General features: G+C 48.9%; 1 protein-coding gene and 1 long non-coding RNA gene across 2 annotated transcripts in view; both read right to left on the bottom strand.

The window, feature by feature from the left end:
* The window catches only part of LOC310671718, a 36,496-nt gene that overhangs the window by 14,971 nt on the left and 6,273 nt on the right, over positions 1-15,252 (bottom strand). The window lies entirely within an intron of this gene.
* Positions 3,920-13,523, bottom strand: LOC310671614 (retinol dehydrogenase 7-like). Its single transcript, XM_083427959.1, has 5 exons — positions 13,155-13,523; positions 12,785-13,106; positions 9,187-9,445; positions 7,336-7,493; positions 3,920-6,740 (listed from the first exon to the last, which is right to left on the bottom strand). The coding sequence occupies exons 2-5, from the start codon at positions 13,095-13,097 to the stop codon at positions 6,523-6,525; spliced, it is 948 nt and encodes a 315-aa protein (XP_083284085.1). The 5' UTR covers positions 13,098-13,106; positions 13,155-13,523; the 3' UTR covers positions 3,920-6,522.

The following is a 15,252-nucleotide window of genomic DNA, read 5'->3' on the forward strand; positions in this document are numbered from 1 at the left end:
AGGTCTTTAAGCAGAGGCTTGACAACCATATGTCAGGAGTGCTCTGATGGTGTTTCCTGCTTGGCAGGCGGTTGGACTCGATGGCCCTTGTGGTCTCTTCCAACTCTATGATTCTATGATTCTATGATAACTCCTTCAAGACCCCTTGGCTGGAGAGTAAGGTGTGGCAGAAATTGTATGGCCACTCAGTCTTACAGTAGGTGGCACTGAGTTCAATAAGGCTTATTCCTAGATAAATGGGTTGTAAAGTTTTGAGTCTAAGCTGCATCAGCCAATCACCAATAATAAAAGAAAACTATCTGTAACCTCTGGTACCTCTGTGTGGGATGCAATCCACTGAGAGCAGTCAAGTACAACATTCCATGTTTTCCTAGCATGGACATGCAGAGAATGTTTGGTCCAGCCAGTCGAAACTTCCTGTTCCTCCTGGCTTGCCTGGAACATCCTTCCTTGCATATGACTAGTGGCTGGGCGTGACCTTTCAAGACCTTGTAAAGGGCCAGGGCATGCTGCCACTCTCTCTTTTTTCCATCTTCTTTTCATCCTGCGAACTTCCTGGAATGAACTGGCTGCCAGCCAAGCAGTCCTCCAAGTCAACTCTCTTATAGTGCTCTGCCTGATCTTGAGTAAAGTTTCTTCCCCCCCCTTATGAATAAGACTGTGGTGTCTTTATTCTTTTAGGAGGGATTTAAAATGGGATCTTACCAGGAACATACAATTAATCTGAGGGAGACTGAATTGCAACCAGAGCTCTGCTGTGCGTGAGAAGGGGAATGTAAACTCTGCTAAGTAAAGGAACTTGCTAGCACAAGTTAAAAGGTAAAGGACCCTTGACAGTTAAGTCCAGTCGTGAACGACTCTGGGGTTGCGGCGCTCCTCTTGCTTTACTGGTTAAGGGAACTAACATTTGTCCGCAGACAGTTTTTCCGGGTCATGTGGCCGGCATGACTAAAACCACAGCAGCGCACAGAAACGCCGTTTACCTTCTCACCGGAGCGGTACCTATTTATCTACTTCCTCCAGTAGAGAGCCAGTGTGGTGTAGTGGTTGAGAGCAGTAGTGTTGTAATCTGGGGAACCGGGTTCGCGTCTCCGCTCCTCCACATGCAGCTGCTGGGTGACCTTGGGCCAGTCACACTTCTTTGAAGTCCCTCAGCCCCACTCACCTCACAGAGTGTTTGTTGTGGGGGAGGAAGGGAAAGGAGAATGTTAGCCGCTTTGAGACTCCTTAAAGGGAGTGAAAGGCTGGATATCAAATCCAAACTCTTCTTCTTCTTCTTCTTCTTGCACTTTGACATGCTTTTGAACTGCTAGGTTGGTAGGAGCAGGGACCGAGCAACGGGAGCTCACCCCGTCGCAGGGATTCGAACCGCCGACCTTCCGATCGGCAAGCCCTAGGCTCTGTGGTTTAGACCACAGCTCCACCTGCGTCCCAATAGTGCAAGTTAAGAAGGATATTAATAAACAATAATCGTCTCCTGCCACCCTGAGCATTCCCACACTCTGCCCATTCCACTTGTTGTGGGGACAAGGCAGGTCATTTTTAGGAAAGGAAAGGAACCATTTTGCCAAGCTCCAGACCCTTATTTTATATAGCAGCAGCCAAGGGTTTCTCCTTTACTAAAGCTGAAATCAGAGCTCCTACTTACATTGAAGAAAGCCCCACTGATTTCAGTAGCCTTGCTGCCCCAATCTAGCTTTCCATCCCTCATGGAAACTGAAATCCAAGCCCAGCTTGAATGGAAATGTTGTAAAAAGAAAATACAGTGGTACCTTGGTTTAAGTATTTACAGTGGTGCCTCGCAAGACAAAATTAATTCGTTCCGCGAGTTTTTTCGTAGAACGAGTTTTTTCGTCTTGCGAAGCACCACGGCGGGGAGGGGTGGGGAGAAGCAGGGCAGCTGCCGCAGCCGGTATCTTGGACTCACCTGCGCCTTGTGGCCACCGCACGACGCGGCTGCTGGAGGGCGGCGGGGCTCAGGAGCGCGACTCCGGCTGCAACGCCCATAGGAAAACCCATCTTGCGAAGCACCTCAGAAAACGAAAAACCCTTTCGTCTAGCGAGTTTTTCGTCTTCCGAGGCATTCGTCTTGTGGGGTACCACTGTAATTCATTCCAGAGGTCCGTTCTTAACCTGAAACTGTTCTTAACCTGAAGCACCACTTTAGCTAATGGGGCCTCCTCCTGCCGCTGCACCGCCGGAGCATGATTTCTTTTCTCATCCTGAAGCAAAGTTCTTAACCCGAGGTACTATTTCTGGGTTAGTGGAGTCTGTAACCTGAAGCGTATGTAACCTGAGGTGCCACTGTACAATATCAAAGTTCAGAATGCGGTTGGAAAAGCCAGGAATTGGCAACCAAAGAGACAAAGCGAGGTAGTTGCAACTGGGTTCCTCCAACTGAAGAGAAAGGAAGAACCCCACCTACAGGTGGTGACTGGCACTTGGTTGGGTTACATACAGGTTACATGGCAAAGGGGTGCAAAAGGAAGAGACACGGGTGCAAAGAAGTTTCCCTGCTCCGGTTCCTCCAGCGAGCGCGCTCCTGGGGCGCTCGGAGCCGCAGCAGGAAGGGAACTTCGGGTGCCTCGGCCACTTTCCTTGCAAACTTTATTCCCTTGGGGGAAACACCCCAAGCCCCCCCTGCCCCCAGCAGCTTGACTCCATCAGGTCAAAGGGAGCACCAGCGACGGCCTCTGGAGACCCGGCCCAGGAACGTAGCTAGGGGTGTGTGGCGCGCCTGGACTTTGGCATTACCCGGGGCTCAGGCATGCTGCCCATAAAAGTAAGCTCCACCTGGGCTGGGCACCCCCTCCCCCAGCTATGCTACTGGATCCCAAGGTGGTTCACAACATAAAAATGCAAGATAAAAACACAATAAGCGCAATAAAAACAAAAACTGTTCTAGGGCCTGGCTTTGACAGCCTGACTCTACACCAAGGTGGGTCCTCTATGTCTCTTATCAGTCAGAGGAAAATGAGTGGAGCAGTGGCCTAGCGTGGGTTGTCAGCACCAGGGGCAAGGCAAGTAATTTGCGCCCCCTAACCCGTGGATTTGCGCCCCCTAACCCTACCCCCCAGATGTTGCGCCCGGTGCGGCCGGCCCCCCCTGCACCCCCCACGCTACGCCACTGGAGTGGAGGCAGGAACCAGTGGAAGGAAAGCAAGGAAGATCTTGACTTTCCTGTTGTGCCAGAGACTCCCCACCCCGGCAAGGAGGCGAGGACTCACCACGAGGGTTCTTCTTCTTTGGCGGTCACTCGTAGCCAAGGAAGATTGTCTTTCATAAACACGGTTTTAACAATGAGTCCGTAAATGACTGCGGATGCCAATTCTGGACTCACACATCCTTCCACAGTGGGGACATTGGTTTCCGAGCAGGAGTTGGATTTGCCAAGTGTGCCTTGCTTCCTTGGAGATTGTTAAGCAGAGGTTGGATGGACATCTGTCATGGATGCTTTAGCTGAGATTCCTGCATTGCAGGGGTTGGATTACATGGCCCTTGGGGTACCAGCCAACTCTACAATTCTATGATTCTATATTTTTTTCTTGTTGCACCATTTATGACTATTTCTAGGCCATGTGACTCAAAAGCTTGCCTGACACGGCATGTCTATTTAGACTGAAGTCCCACAGTTTTGTTCCTAGGTAAATGAGTGGTAAAGCATTGCAGTTTCAGCTGCATCAGAGAATAGTTCATAATAATAATAATAATAATAATAATAATAAATCACTTCTTCTTAAGGTACTGATGACTAAATCTGCCTCTCATTAGGATCCTAAAATATGCAATTAGACTTGTTTTCCATCCACAGCTTGTTGGCTCATTTGGACAACTGTGTAATGCCCAATGGTTATGCCTCCCCAACGACCACCCAGCCCTGGTAATCCTGAGGCAGCAGCGGGTTCTTTGGATCTCAAACTTTTAGGCAGTAGAAGCAAGCTTTATTAACTACTATCATAATAAGCAAAGAAACAGCAACAGGTGCTAATATACAATTTAAGTACAGTCGTACCTTGGTTGCCAAACGCTTTGGAACTTGTACATTTCGGCTCCTGAACAATCAAAAACTGTAATGATTTTAAAATGTCCAGTGCGGCTTCCGATTAGCTTCCAATTGGCTTCAGGAGCTTCATTTGGGGGGGCACTGGCAGGGGAGGAGGAACTGGTGGGGTTCACCAGACACGATGAGTTCGCTCAGACTAAAATCAGGGAACTCAGAGATGGAAAGGGGGGAAATGGGGGTTTCAAGGAAAAAGGAGGGCTCTTGCACTACAAAGGGGCACTGTATGTGCCGGGAGAGCCATTGAGGGCAAAAATCCTCAGACAGCTCCATGACAACCCCACAGCCGGGCATTTTGGGCAGCATAAGACCATGCTACTAGTCACTAGACAGTTATGGTAGCCCAAGGTAAGGGAGGATGTACGCGAATATGTCTGAGGGTGCGGCAGATGTCAGAGGGCTAAAGGGGAAAGAGCAGCACCAGCGGGGTTACTAGAACCCTTACTGACACCGGGGAGGCCCTGGGAGGTGGTGTCCATTGATTTTATGACAGATCTGCCCAAGTCAAGGGGAAAGACAGTGGTGATGGTGGTGGTCGATCTACTGACCAAAATGTGTCACTTCATGGCCTGCTCCCATGCGGTGTCAGGCGAGGAGACAGCCAGGCTGTTTGTGGATCACATTTTTAGGCTGCATGGGACTCCACTGACGGTTGTATCTGATCGCGGAAGACAGTTTACCTCGTGATTCTGGCGTAAACTCATGAGCCTGCTGCAGGTAGAGGTGAGCTTCTCAACGGCTAGGCACCCAGAAACCAACTGGCAGGCCGAGAGAGCGAACAGCATATGCTGACATATGCTGCTATGTCAGTGAGAGGCAGAATGATTGGGTGGAGAAATTGGCACTAGCTGAGTTTGCGTATAACAACGTTGAACATGTGTCCACGGGGATGAGCCCCTTTATGGCCAACTACGGGTGTCATTCCAGGGCTTTCCCAGGGCACGGAGAGGAGGAATGGAGTGTGCCAGCTGCAGAGTAATTTGCAGAAGAGATGGAGGCTTTGCACCAACAACTACAGCTAAATTTGGAGAGGGCGAAGGAAGTCTATAAAAGGCAGGCAGACAGGGACCGCAGGCCAGGGGAGGTCATACAGGTGGGGGACAGGGTGTGGTTGTCATCCCAGGAGTTGCCCTTAAAAGGGGGGTCCAGCAGGTCAACCCGGTGACTTTCAGGCTGAAATTGCTGGACAGCATGAGGATACATCCGGTGTTCCATAGGTCCCTGCTTTCGCATTACAGGGAGGGGCAGGGCTTCCCAGGGAGGGAGGGAGGGGTGTCCACCCATCCACATGCAGAGGAGAGGGAACGTTGTAATGAAGCAATGGAAATACTTGATTCCAGGTGGAGAGGGCACCAGGTAGAGTACTTGGTGGCCTGGGAGGGAGAACCCAGCTCAGAAAACACGTGGGTTCCTGCAGGATCCATCACAGTGGAATATCTGGTGAAGGAGTTCCATGCTTTGTACCCACATAAGCCTAAACCCCAAGCGAGGTTCTTGAAGGAGGTGTTCGGGCTCACGGATGACGAAGGGGACTTTGTAGGTTTCCCATCTTCAGGGGAGGAGGAAAGCTGCGGGGACGAGGTCGGGGAATTGTCCGAGGGAGAAGAATCTGACTGGGATGTCCAACCCGCTGGAAGCGACCCGAGAGGATGGGAAACAGTTTTTGAATCCATGGAGGAGGATGACTGTTCTTTCCGGGGTTTTCCTCCATCACCTGCCAACGCTCGAGTGGAGGAGACGGTTAGAGACCTTACCAACAAGGAGGGGGGTCTTGAGGAGGAGGTGGATGTCAGGGAACTGCCATTAGCTGAGAAAGCGGGGGAAAGGCAGATGGATTACAGAGAACCTCCAAAAATCGTGGGAAGCAGCACTTCCTCAGCGGAGGAAGGAAGCCACACCTCTAGTGGGGAGGAGCAGCAGGGTTCGGAGGAGGCAAGGCAGTGCCAGGAGCAAAGCGGAAAGGAGGGAGGTCCCCCTTTACCCAAGCCTTCCTTGCGCAGTCGGCTTTCGTGCAGAGAGGGGAGGCGTCGGCTGGGGGGTCAAGAAACTACTCTACTGGGGAAAGTTTAAGGACCGCCCACTCTCAGATTCTGCTAGTGAGTGAGCAAGACATGGAATAGAGGCATTCTGAAGTGTAAAGGTTTTAGCACTAATAATAAAGGTTTTGAAAAGACCAGTAAGGCATCTTGCTCTCGAGCAACCACCTGATAGCCATAACATACAGCATAAGCTAAACTGAAAACAGGAACACCATCTACTGGCTTTCCCTTTGGCAATATAACTAATTTTTTTCTTCGAAGCAATGTATACTTGCTTGCAAAAGTTTGTTTGTTTGTTGCCTTTTCTATTTTGCATAAACAAGCAAAATAAAAACGTAAACATCAAGATGCAATTAGGCTTGTGTTCCATCCACAGATTGTTGGCTCATTTGGACAACTGTAAAGGTTTTTCTTCAAAGCAGTCTATACTGCTTGAGCAGGTCTGGGCTGAATGCAGCTCGCCACGAAGTCAACGATGGATGTTGGAAAGTAAGAGGCAGGAATGTACAAGAACTTTGCATCCCAGCCTGGAGAGTAGCGAGTGCGAGGGGAGCAGGATGTCAGGGCATGTTCCATGCAGTCAGTGACCAGGTGAGGCTTTCTGTTGGAAGTGTTAACGGCATATTGGGCAATTTTGCAATCTGTGTGTGAGAAATATGAAGCAAAACAGAAGTTAGTGCTGTAAATGTAGGGGGTAACCTAAATCTTTTGGGAGCTGAATGGACTGGTTGGTGTCTAGATACCTCTCCCTAGAAGAACTAAATCAAAGCAGATGCATCTGGAACTATTTTGGAGGCTTCAAAACAGAACACATTCTCAAAAGATTTAAATCTACAATGATGAACCTGTCCATTTTGGTTTCTCTTAGTTTCAATATCTCCAAAATCTTTGAGTTTGGTTCTCCTCATTTCAGTTTATGATTTTTGAAAGTCATCAGCATTTTAGTTTTCACAATATACACATTTTCGCAAACATTATTTCCTTGCGTAGTGCATTTTTGTTTATTGTGGTCAATTTGCTTAGTGCGTTTTTGTGTATACTTTTGATGCCAATTTCTCTCTAATATGCACATTTTTGTACACATTGTTGATTTATAGAACTAGTTGCTAAATTTAGAGGAGTTTGAATTCCTAAGCAGAGCTATGTATTGGTTAATATATTGCTTCATGAAGTGTGAATTGGGTAAGTTTGCAGGAAAATGCAAACCATGCTGAAATCCCCTCCACGTCTACTCACAGTTCTCCAAATACTGTGCCCCATAGACTTCTTTGATGTCAGACGCCACTCGGTTCCATACTGTCTTTAAATTCTCTACTGCTTGTGTGAAAATGTTTGTTTGGAAAGCACCAGGTTCAATAATGCTGACTTGGACTCCAAAATGACGGAGCTCTTGCCTGAAATGCAGAGGAATACAAGAAGAAACATCATTGCCTACTGAGTCATAGGTCAGGAATGCAGGTCAGGAACTTGGGTCCATGGATAGGAACATCTTTCTTTTAAAGAAAAAGAAATCCAAAAATTGAGGAGAAAGAAAAGATGGGAAAAGCAGCTCCCCTGCCTTCTGCCCTCTTGCAGGAGCCAGGATACGCCCTACCCAGGAGAGGATTGTGTACGACACAGCACCAGTTGTATTAAGAGACAGTCATGAGGACATGCTTCAAAGTCTAGCTCAGGGGTTGTCAACCTGGTCCCTACCGCCCACTAGTGGGCGTTTCAGGATTCTAGGTGGGCGGCAGGGGATTCTACGGCACAAGCTGAATCCTCCTTCCATCCAGCACTGGTGGGCAGTAAGGAAATTTTACCATCAAGAAAGATGCATTGGTGGGTGGGAGGTATGAAAAGGTTGACTACCCCAGCCTAGCTGATACATCAAATGCCTTCCTGAAGGGAGACCTTAACCAAGTGGGGGAAAGTTGCCGCAGAGAGCAAGGAGCCTTTTCTGCCAGGGCTGCTTCCCACCCTCCTCCCTGCAGCCTCTGCCATCTCTGCCCAGTCTCCTTGGTAAGAGGGACAAGGCAGGTCACTTGCATCAAAGGAACAAGACCCTGTTTTTTGGGTACTGGGACCCTGTGTTCTAAAAAAGGAGCATTTAAGGGTTTTGCCAAACCTCCTTTGTGCAGAAGAAGATTACAGTGCAAACAACCATGAGAAGATGTCACACAGAATTTCTCTCCAAATGCTACACATTCACAGCTTAGCTGTTGGCATCAAGAGAGAATGGAGTGTGTCTCTGCGGGTGAAGTCAAACCACAGTGTTAGCAGCCCCAAAGTGACCTGCCTGCTACGTGAGCCTGGGCATTGCATATCTACAGATAACTGCTCAGTCCCACACTTTTATAATTAAGTGGTACATAAATAGTTGGAAGGGACATGGGGTGAGCTCCTGTTGCTCGGTCCCTGCTCCTGCCAACCTAGCAGTTCAAAAGCACGTCAAAGTGCAAGTAGATAAATAGGTACTGCTCTGGCGGGAAGGTAAATGGCGTTTACATGCGCTGCTCTGGTTCGCCAGAAGCGGCTTAGTCATGCTGGCCACATGACCCGGAAGCTGTTAGCTGGCTCCCTCGGCCAATAAAGCGAGATGAGCACCACAACCCCAGAGTCGTCCACGACGACCTAATAGTCAGGGGTCCCTTTACCTTTAAATAGTTGGAAAAAGCACACACTTTTCAACATTTCTATAAATCAACATTTCTATATCAACATTTCTATAAAGCATGTTGGGCCCGAACTATTCTAAGAAAAACAGGGGGACATCCATAGCATGTTCACCATTAATGAGAAGGTCCTGAACTGAGAGCCACACATCCAATTGCGGGCTTGTGATTTGAAAAGTTTGGTTCAAGGCCAGATGTGGACATGGCCTGTGCCTGGATACATTCATCTCAAGTTGTGCGAGTCTTGGGCAAAGCCCTGGGCAACTGCCATATTTCCCAGCTCTTTCTTCCCTGCAGCCCACTTTCCCCGGACTTGGCAACTATACCAGGAGGACTCGCATTAGCCACTTCCAGCCTGGCAGGTGGTTAGGGAGTATGGCAGATGTTGCACTAAATCAAGCAAAAGAGGACATTAAAGAGCTGCTCTGCTTACCTCAGGCTGTCAGAGAAGGCTTCCGCACCAAACTTGGATGGGCAGTAACCACCTCCAAAGCAGGCCAGTCGTCCCATCGTACTGCACACGTTGACCACCCTCCCTCTGGCTCTCCTCACCAGAGGCACCATGTGTAGCGTCACATCAATCATCCCAAGAAGGTTGACACTGACCACCTTTGCAAAGTCATCTTTGGTCAGCCATTCGTTGGGACCTGTTGGTAGAGCTGTGCCTGCGTTGTTCACCAAGCCCCAAAGCCCTGTGAGAAAGAACAGATGTTTTTCCTATTAGCAACCCTAACAAATAAGGCCGTCACATGAATAGATGGTTTGTGCTTAGGAGGGCTGGTCCTTGCATGAGGCCTGGTAAGGTGGTTGCTTCACAGCAGCAAGCTGCAGGGTGTAGGGGCCAACTCCCACAAATTTTGGTGTCGGGACCATGCAGGCTGCATGGTATCCATGGACCCTGGCTCCCACGGTTGTGGGGCCAAGTTGTCACTGCTGGTGGTGGCAACGCAAGCAGTGTTGAGGCCACAGGCTGAGCACAGCACAACTGAAGTGACATTTTTCAACAGCTGAAGCAATCCCCGCACACTAGGGTTGCCACTTTGGTCGAACAAAATAAGGGACAGGTCAGGCAAAATATGGGACATTGGGGAGAATTGGGAGGCTAAAAATTACCTGGTGCAGAAATGACTTCAAAGCTATCCATTAGAATCATAGAATCATAGAATCATAGAGTTGGAAGAGACCACAAGGGCCATCGAGTCCAACCCCCCGCCAAGCAGGAAACACCATCAGAGCACTCCTGACATATGGTTGTCAAGCCTCTGCTTAAAGACCTCCAAAGAAGGAGACTCCACCACACTCCTTGGCAGCAAATTCCACTGTCAAACAGCTCTTACTGTCAGGAATTTCTTCCTAATGTTTAGGTGGAATCTTCTTTCTTGTAGTTTGGATCCATTGCTCCGTGTCCGCTTCTCTGGAGCAGCAGAAAACAACCTTTCTCCCTCCTCCATGTGACATCCCTTCATATATTTGAACATGGCTATCATATCACCCCTTAACCTCCTCTTCTCCAGGCTAAACATGCCCAGCTCCCTTAGACGTTCCTCATAAGGCATCGTTTCCAGGCCTTTGACCATTTTGGTTGCCCTCCTCTGGACACGTTCCAGTTTCTCAGTGTCCTTCTTGAACTGTGGTGCCCAGAACTGGACACAGTACTCCAATGGGTTGTTTCCAGTGTGGGCCTTACCCATAGAGTAGACCCAATGAAATTTATGGATCTCAGTTAGCAATGCACATTAACATCTATGACTCACATCCTCCCCACGTGCTGAATTTCTGCTTGTCAGAAGAATTGTAAATATAGAAACCGAGCCCCAAAATGAAAGAGGGGTGAAGATAGCAACAAATTCTGTTTCTCTTCCTCACAGAGCTTTGCCTCCGACGTCCCTTTCCATGTAGCTGCATCACACACACGCATCAGAGACCGACAACTTCATCTAACCACTAGGGTGGCATGTGTTGCTTCATTTTTCAACCTGTTCTTAACAGTACATAGTATTGGGCATCAATTTATTGAAATAACTAAGTCAACAACCATTTTAAGGCTTCAATCCGCTGCGCACTTATTTGAAAGTAAATTAAACGGAACTAAAAAGGTAAAGGTAAAGGTACCCCTGCCCGTACGGGCCAGTCTTGACAGACTCTAGGGTTGTGCGCCCATCTCACTCAAGAGGCCGGGGGCCAGCGCTGTCCGGAGACACTTCCGGGTCACGTGGCCAGCGTGACATCGCTGCTCTGGCGAGCCAGAGCCACACACGGAAACGCCGTTTACCTTCCCGCTATTTATTTATTATTATTATTATTTATTATTTATTTATTACCTTCCCCCTATTTATCTATTTGCACCCGGGGGTGCTTTCGAACTGCTAGGTTGGCAGGCGCTGGGACCGAACAACGGGAGCGCACCCCGCCGCGGGGATTCGAACCGCCAACCTTTCGATCGGCAAGCCCTAGGCACTGAGGCTTTTACCCACAGCGCCACCCCCGTCCCCTAAATGGAACTAATTGGGACTTATTTCTATTTTCAAAGGATCAGGCTGAAAGTGAATTTAGGATTGTGACAGTTTCTTGAATTTTCGTGGGTTTTCTGGGGGAGGGGTTTTCTTTGGTACCTAAAGAATAGGTTTGAAATATCCATCCTACCCCTCTGTAAAGGAACAGGGCCAGGGAAGCATGTAAAAGGAATGAGGACCCACATTCCATTCCATCCCCAAACACTCGCCATCATCTGCTGCCTTCCATTGGGCCGCAGCTGCGTCTCTGACTGGATTTAGTGTAACAGAAGAGGGTAAGGTAGAGAAAAGGGGAGACGAGGAGAGAGAAATGGAAAGTGGACAGGCAGGAGAGAGGCAGCAGCTCTGGTAGAGATGGGAGGGAGCAGCAGAGGAGGTGGGGGTACAGGGAGAAAGCAAGGCAGACATAAGGGACAAACTACATCCCTTAACAGGCTAAAAAACAGTTTCTATCTGCTGAACGGAAAATGTAATATAGGCTGCTGAACGGAAAATGTAATATAGTGCAATTGACTTTCGGGGTGGGTGTGCTCTGCGACAAGCTCACAGAGTGCAATGAGACTGAGTGTTTGGGGGTGCGGAGGCTCGGTTAATTCCATTGTACACAGGTTGTACATTGACCATAAAGGTATTATGATGATGATGATGACGATAATGATGGTGATGATGATGATGATGCATTTCTCTTTAAAATAAGGGAGAATCTCTTATTATAAGGAACAAGTGGAAACCCCACCAAGACAGAAATGTCACCTGGCCAAGCTGCTGCTGAGAACCCTCCTTGTGGGTGGGCAGAGGTGAGGGCAGAGAAGAAGTGAGAGGCACTTTCTCCAGCCAAGCCAGCAATGCCTTCCTTGTAATAGCGGAGCAGACATTTGTGTATGCCTGGCAGCGGTGAAAGCAAGACTTGCAAAGGATGAGATCCTGGAAAGGACTTTGCTAATTTGCCCAGCAGCTAAAGTGGTGGCAGGCTGCTGATTTGCATACAAATAAAATTCATTGTCAATCACAATGAAAAAGCTTGCTTGCTTTTCTCCCCCTTTCTTTCCTGCCTAGCAGTAGCATGGGGGGGGGGTCTGCCCTTGTAGGGGGGGCATAGGGCGGCATGGGGGTCTGTAGTGTGGCTCAGTGGCTGCTGTGTGTTGTGGGTTGGGATTCTGGGGTTGCCACGCTGCTGCTGCCCAGAGTTTTGCTGCATTCAGGAACTCCTCACACAGCAAAACCCTAAAACGGATACAGTAACCAAAAGAACAACAAAAATGCCCGTGCCCTTCTCTGTTAAATTTGCCTTCTATTTTCACATCATTCTTCTCCTTTCCCCTTTGCAGTTAAAACAATCAATTCTCTATTTCTAAGGTATTTTCCGAATTGTTATGCTTATCCTTCCTTTTACACGTTGTGAGCCACTTTGGACAAAATTATGTGGGGAAAGTGGCCTACAAATGAATACAGAGAGGCGATTCTGATCCCCCGTCCCACCAATAGCACAGAGGCAGCACAAGGAAGGTAGAGAGTCACCTTTGCTTCCAATGCACCCTTTCACCCACTCCGTCGCTGCTGCCACACTCTCTGTGCTGGTGACATCCAGAATGGTGGTTTTCAAGCGCTCTGAGGTGACCTTGTCCAGCTGCTCTGCCCCGTTCTGAGTGAGACAGGCTGCCAGCACCCGCAGGCCCCGGGCATCCAGCTGCCTGGCAAGTAGGTTTCCAAAGCCAGAGTCACACCCCGTGATGAAGACATATTTCTCCGTCAGGTTCTCCACCGTCTGTCTCTCCTTGTACCATCGGCGAAGGAAGTAAAGCCCCAGCAGGGCAGCCAGGTAGAGCCACATGGCTGAAACCTGAAGGGAAAAAGAATTCAAGCATTAGGATGCATACACGCCCCTTACTTCCCTGACTCAGCTAATGCCGCAATCTGTTCTGATTGTATATTTTATCTTTATGAACACTGTTTTTATTGTGTTACGTGAGCTGCTCTTTGACCGTAATTGCCCCCGCTCAATTTAGCCTTCCTCGCAGTGTTGTGGAGGGGAAGGAGAATTTTTGCATGAAGCAAAGAGCTGCTTGGAGCAGAGGCAGGCTAAAAGAAGAATAAATAATAGCTCCAGCTAGCTGCTTATTAACTAAGCAACTAAATAAAGAGGAGCAGTAGGATCCTATCTACATCTATAGACATAAGCAGCACTGAGCTCAAATATTGTGCAAGCTCAGCATTAGCAGCCAACAGGTCAAATGCCTTTTTTGCCATTATTGCACCACATATTGTACTTGCTCAAGGTCCGATCCCTGATTTCTTTTATGTGATCAAACTCTCCCAACTGAGTTGTACTAAGTATTTTGCAGATGATGGACTCCAATCTTTTTGATGCTGGGTTTTTATTAAGTTTTCAAAGGAGATCAGAGATTTATGGTTAGGATGGGAACGAGGACCCAGAGATGAAATAGACTAGAGTATCGAGTGCACATGTTGCCAACACACCCTAGGAAGCTGATCGGAGCTTACATTCCTAATGACTTGCATTTAGGGATGTAAGAAGACATAACTTTATTTCCTGTTCTGTACTTTTCACATTCAGTACTGTTTCTGTTCAGGTGCAAGGTCATCATCCATCAAATATTATGTTATTTGTCCAACATTCTGCTGTTGCAAAATGACGTAGTTACTTAACTATTATTGTTGGCATCCATCTGTGTGGAATGTGTCTCCAGGGATAAAGTCAAACTGCTGTGTTAGCAGCACTGTGACCTCTCCATGTCACTAGCCTAGGCAGTGTGACTTCGCAACACAAGTCCTGAAACCATTTTGTCTCTCCCAAATTGACCTCAAATGTTTCTCTGTAAGTCGTGAGGAAATGGGAAAAACCTCCCCATTGTCTCTTTGCTCACAAATCCTGCCTTAAGGGCACATTTAAGATATGAATAGGGTGAGCCTGTGACCTGCACTCTGGAATTAAGTATTTATCATCACAAAAGGATGGCCAGGCTCTCCAGGTAAACAGCCAGTTAAACCAATCAACAGGTTTCCTGCCAGACAGGATTCTGTTGTAGACCGCCCCTTCTGTGATGTACCGTATTTTTCGCTCTATTGGACGCACCGGACCATAGGACGCACCGGACCATAGGAGGGGGAGAACAGGGAAAAAATATTTTTTCCTTGTTCTCCCCCTGTAAAGCAAGGTGCGTTCAAGGTGCATTCACCAGAGCCTATGGAGCTGGCGGTGGGGGGAAGCTTCCCCCCACCCCCAGCCTCAAAGATCCCCGAAGCCTTTGGAGCGTAGCGCCCTGCTGCCCTGCAGAGGCTTTGCGCGCAGCCGTCCCCAGGCTAGAAGAGCGAGACAAAGCCCTCCATCTCGCTGTTCTGGCTTGGGGACAGCCTTGCTAGCCTCTGCAGGAGAGCGGGGTGAACGCACCCCGCTTTCCTGGAGAGCCTTTGCGCGTAGCCGTCCCCAAGCCAGAACAGCGAGACGGAGCCCTCCGTCTCGCTGTTCTGGCTTGGGAACAGCCTTGCTAGCCTCTGCAGGAGAGCGGGGTGAACGCACCCCGCTTTCCTGGAGAGGCTTTGTGCGCAGCCATCCCCAAGCCAGAACAGCGAGACGGAGGGCTCCGTCTCGCTGTTCTGGCTTGGGGACAGCCTCGCTAGCCTCTGCAGGAGAGGGGGGTGAAGGCACCCCGCTGCCCTGGAGAGGCTTTGCGCCCAGCCGTCCCCAAGCTAGAACAGCAAGACGGAGCCCTCCGCAGCGCTCCGTCTCCCTGTTCTGCCTTTTGGCTTAGCGGCGCAGCCTGCATTCGCTCTATAGGACGCACACACATTTCCCCTTAATTTTTGGAGGGGAAAAAGTGCGTCCTATAGAGCGAAAAATACGGTATGTATGATGTCTTGAGGGGTGGTATTGGGCTGCAGGGTGGCAATTTTAAAAAGTCTATATAAGGCCTTGTACACCATTGTTCAAGGGACGCGGGTGGTGCTGTGTGTTAAACCACAGAGCC

The sequence above is a fragment of the Podarcis tiliguerta genome, assembly GCF_965153285.1.
Source record: "Podarcis tiliguerta genome assembly, chromosome: 2".
Lineage (NCBI taxonomy): Eukaryota > Metazoa > Chordata > Lepidosauria > Squamata > Lacertidae > Podarcis > Podarcis tiliguerta.

What these genes read in the sequence shown, in the direction of transcription:
- LOC310671614 (XM_083427959.1), bottom strand. Translation starts at nt 13,097, where the DNA reads ATGTGGCTCTACCTGGCTGCCCTGCTGGGGCTTTACTTCCTTCGCCGA. An exon ending in AGGGTGCATTGGAAGCAAAG is followed by an intron (nt 9,446 to 12,784) that starts GTGACTCTCTAC and finishes TCTTTCTCACAG; the next exon opens with GGCTTTGGGGCTTGGTGAAC. An exon ending in GGCACAGTATTTGGAGAACT is followed by an intron (nt 6,741 to 7,335) that starts GTGAGTAGACGT and finishes TCTCACACACAG; the next exon opens with ATTGCAAAATTGCCCAATAT.